Source organism: Juglans microcarpa x Juglans regia, chromosome 2D (genome assembly GCF_004785595.1).
Source record: "Juglans microcarpa x Juglans regia isolate MS1-56 chromosome 2D, Jm3101_v1.0, whole genome shotgun sequence".
Taxonomy (NCBI): domain Eukaryota; kingdom Viridiplantae; phylum Streptophyta; class Magnoliopsida; order Fagales; family Juglandaceae; genus Juglans; species Juglans microcarpa x Juglans regia.
Genome location: NC_054596.1, coordinates 13,024,612 through 13,028,282, shown reverse-complemented (window position 1 = coordinate 13,028,282; position 3,671 = coordinate 13,024,612). Strand labels below are relative to the sequence as shown.

Here is a 3,671-nt window from a genome sequence, read left to right as displayed (position 1 = left end):
GTACTGTCGTTAGTGGTGACCCGTGATATAGTTTTGGAAGCTGCCTAGCTACGTGCCAAACGAGGCGTCATGGATTGCAAGCTACCCATCAAATTAACAAGGCCTAACTCACATCAATAAAGTTAATCCAGTTGAAAAACTCTTCATCTGTACTGTTAAATTAGTGACCTTGACATCATAAGTCAAAAGACCTAGCATTGAAAAATGAAAAATGCTAGACTTGAAAAAAAGCAAGACCTAAATCTAAAGTAAAACGGTACCTGCTCTCAGAAAGAGTCGTGTTCGCTTCCTTCACTTTTCGTTCCAAGTCTTTTCGTTCTAGCCCTTCACTAGAAAATCAAATACAGCAACTTGATCCTTCTCTCAGATGGGTTCTGCCATTTTCTTGCTTTTCTCTCTTCTCTCCCTTGTATTTCCTCACTACATTTTTCACGGCCAACCATATATTTTTGTGACTGGAGACGCCAATCTGATCCAAAAGACTTGCAAAAGTACCAAATATTACGACCTTTGCCTGTCGTCTCTCAAATCAGTTCCCACCAGTCTGAGTGCTGATACCAAGGGATTGGCAGTCATCATGGTTGGGGTAGGAATGGCCGATGCCACCGCCACTTCCTCGTACTTGTCCTCTCAGTTGCTTAGCAGTACTAACGATACTATCTTGAAGAAGGTCCTCAAGGAATGCGCAGACAAGTACAGCTATGCCGGGAATGCTCTCCAAGCTTCTGTCCAGGACTTGGCCGCTGAATCTTATGACTATGCTTACATGCACATCACTGCAGCTGCAGACTATCCTAATGCTTGCCACAACGGCTTCAGACGGTATCCGGGACTCATTTATCCCCCAGATCTTGCACGTAGAGAGGAGGGTTTGAAGCATCTTTGTTTTGTAGTTTTGGGAATTATTGATCTGCTTGGCTCGTGATTGCGCCTCCCCGATCTTGTGCTGATTTCTCCCTCACAATCTGTTTTATGTATATATTGTTTTGTGTGTATGTCCTCAGTGATCTTTGTTTTCTCAGCCTGTATATGACAATGATTACCGGTGTGTATGATGCCTTAATCCTTATAATACAGGACATGATATAGCATTTAGGCATTTTGCTTTCTATATATTAAATTTCCTTCGGAGGATATGCCACTAGAAAAATACCCACTTAGGTAGGATCTAGTGCTATAAAAAGTAGATCATGTTCGCCTTTTTTTTTTAATATCAGGATTACGATTATGGTAATTTCCCACTAATGAAAGTGTTCTGGACCCTTTTAAGACCTTGAGCACTAGTGAAAAGACTGCAGAACATGGCTTCCTCCACTATTTTATTCCGAGAAACAATATAATAGAATGTATTGACACAATACTCGATGCAAAATTAATTTAAACACACGATCTTGATAAAGGAGATCATCAGCTGGATTATATTTTGATGATCATCAGCTAGACTGCACGGATGACAGACTTGGAATTTTGTAGAGATCGATTCTGTCGGTGAGCATCATGCTCTGCAGACAAAACAATCTTCTTACCCATAGCTTCGCTTGGAACAAGTTGCTGCCTCTGCAGATATCAACATTCCCTCGGCTCATATCACTACTCGGACTAACAACTTCAGCCATGGTCGTTCCCAAAGCAATCAATCTTCCCGTGGTTCTGGCGGATGTAGTCGTGGCCGTAACAATTCAGCCTCTATTCCTGCCAAGTGCTCTGGCTCTCCAAGGCATTCCTGTCACATTGTCTCAATGTAGGTCACACCTATTGGGATTAGTTGGTCATCGAAGACTAAATTAAAGTGAAATAACAAAAACAAACAAAAGAAAAATCAATAATTACACATGTAGAAAACTAAAATTTAAATGGTTCGGTTTAATGTGAGTCTATGTTCACTGGCAGGGTTGGTTTTAATGAATTTACTATCAATAAATGTGAGTACAAGAGATCAATCACAAAAGTCCTCACTCCCAAAGCCTTAATAGACCCAATGAACTTTGAGATTTCCACAAAAGTAAAACTCTCTCTCTCTCTCTCTCTCTCTCTCTCTCTACTATAAGTGTATGGCTGCTTCAAATGCCAAAAGTGTTCAATACATAGAGAACAATATGTATTTATAGTGAAACGACGCGGAGCACTAAAGCAAAACATTCGCTCGAGCGAGATGTCGAGTGATGCTCGAGTGAATGTTAGGGTTGGCATCTCACTCGAGCTGAGTGTCGAGTGGGTGATGAGAGAACTCACGAGTTGGCATCCTGCTCAAGTTAACTATCAAGCGAGTGTCAAGCGAACTCACGAGTTGTGCCCTCCTCGAGCCAACTATTGAGTAACTGATGAACGAACTCTTGGGTTGAAACTTTGCTCGAGCAGCAGAGACACCGCTGAAATTTGTAGAGGCGCTTTTTCAACAGGATTCAAGCCACCTCTCAACAAATCTCCATCTTGACTTGAATTCCATCAAACCTAACAAAATCCATTAACCAAAGAACCAACCCCCTCCATCAAATCCCCTAAGAGAATCACAGACCCTGAACAACAATCAAGTCCAAACAGAGTTCGTACTTGTATACTTGAACTAACTTTGTCATCATATCTACTGGATTCTTAGTAGTAGCAATCTTCTGAATTTCTAACACACCCTTTGTAACACCTACCGAAGAAAATGATACCTGACATCAATGTGCTTTTTCCTCAGATTATATATTTGGTTTTTGGTCAAATGCATTGCACTCTGGCTATCACAAAATACTGAAATTTCATCTTGTTGTAGTCCCAAATCACTTATCAGACCTTTCAACCAAATGACTTCCTTAACAGCCGCTACTGCTGCCATATATTCTTCTTCTGTAGTTAATAAAGCAACAATAGATTGTAGTGTTGTTTTCCAACTAAGAGCAGAACCACACAAAGTGAAAACATACCTTGTCAATGATCTTCTCTTATCTAAGTCCCCAGCATAATTCGAATCATCATAACTAACAACCCTAGAACTGAAGTTAGTTTCTCTATAAGTAAAATAAAATAAAATAAAAAGCCAAAATTCGAAATCCCTCTCAAATACTTGAGCATCCATTTCACAACCTGCCAATGAGCCTTACCCGTATTAGCTATGTACTTGCTAACAAAACTCACTGCTTATGAAATATATGGATGAGTACAAACAATTGCATACATAATACTGGCAACTTCACTAGAATAAGGAACACTAGCCATGAACTATTCATCTTCGTCTATCTGAGGAGATAGGGATGCTAAAAGTTTAAAATGTGTAGCAAGCGATGTATTTACTAACTTGGAATTAGACATTCTAAATCTCCCAAGAACTTTCCAGTTTTCCAATCTATATGGATCTCCATCCCAAAATCTTCTTTGCAGCACATAAATCTTTCATTTCAAAATTATTATTGAGTTGGGTTTTCAACAAGCTAACATCATATATGTCTTTAGCAACAATAAGCATATCATTAAAATAAAGTAGTAAATAAATGAAAGACACATCAGATAGCTTGTGATAAATGCAATTATCATAGCTATCCCTCAAATAACCATGATCAATCATAAAAGAATCAAAACGTTTATACTACTGCCTCAGTGATTGCTTCAAACCATACAATGATTTCTTCCATCTGTACACATAATCTTCTTTTCCTTCAACAATGAACCCGTCTGACTGATGCATGTAA

The 3,671-nt window shown here is 39.2% G+C and overlaps 1 protein-coding gene across 1 annotated transcript; it reads left to right on the top strand.

Annotated features, from left to right (window-relative positions):
* The first annotated feature begins 201 nt into the window (after positions 1 to 201).
* LOC121250694 (cell wall / vacuolar inhibitor of fructosidase 2-like) lies at positions 202 to 1,108 on the top strand. The gene has a single exon (XM_041149880.1). The coding sequence runs from the start codon at positions 368 to 370 to the stop codon at positions 923 to 925; it is 558 nt and encodes a 185-aa protein (XP_041005814.1). The 5' UTR covers positions 202 to 367; the 3' UTR covers positions 926 to 1,108.
* The last annotated feature ends 2,563 nt before the right edge of the window (positions 1,109 to 3,671 follow it).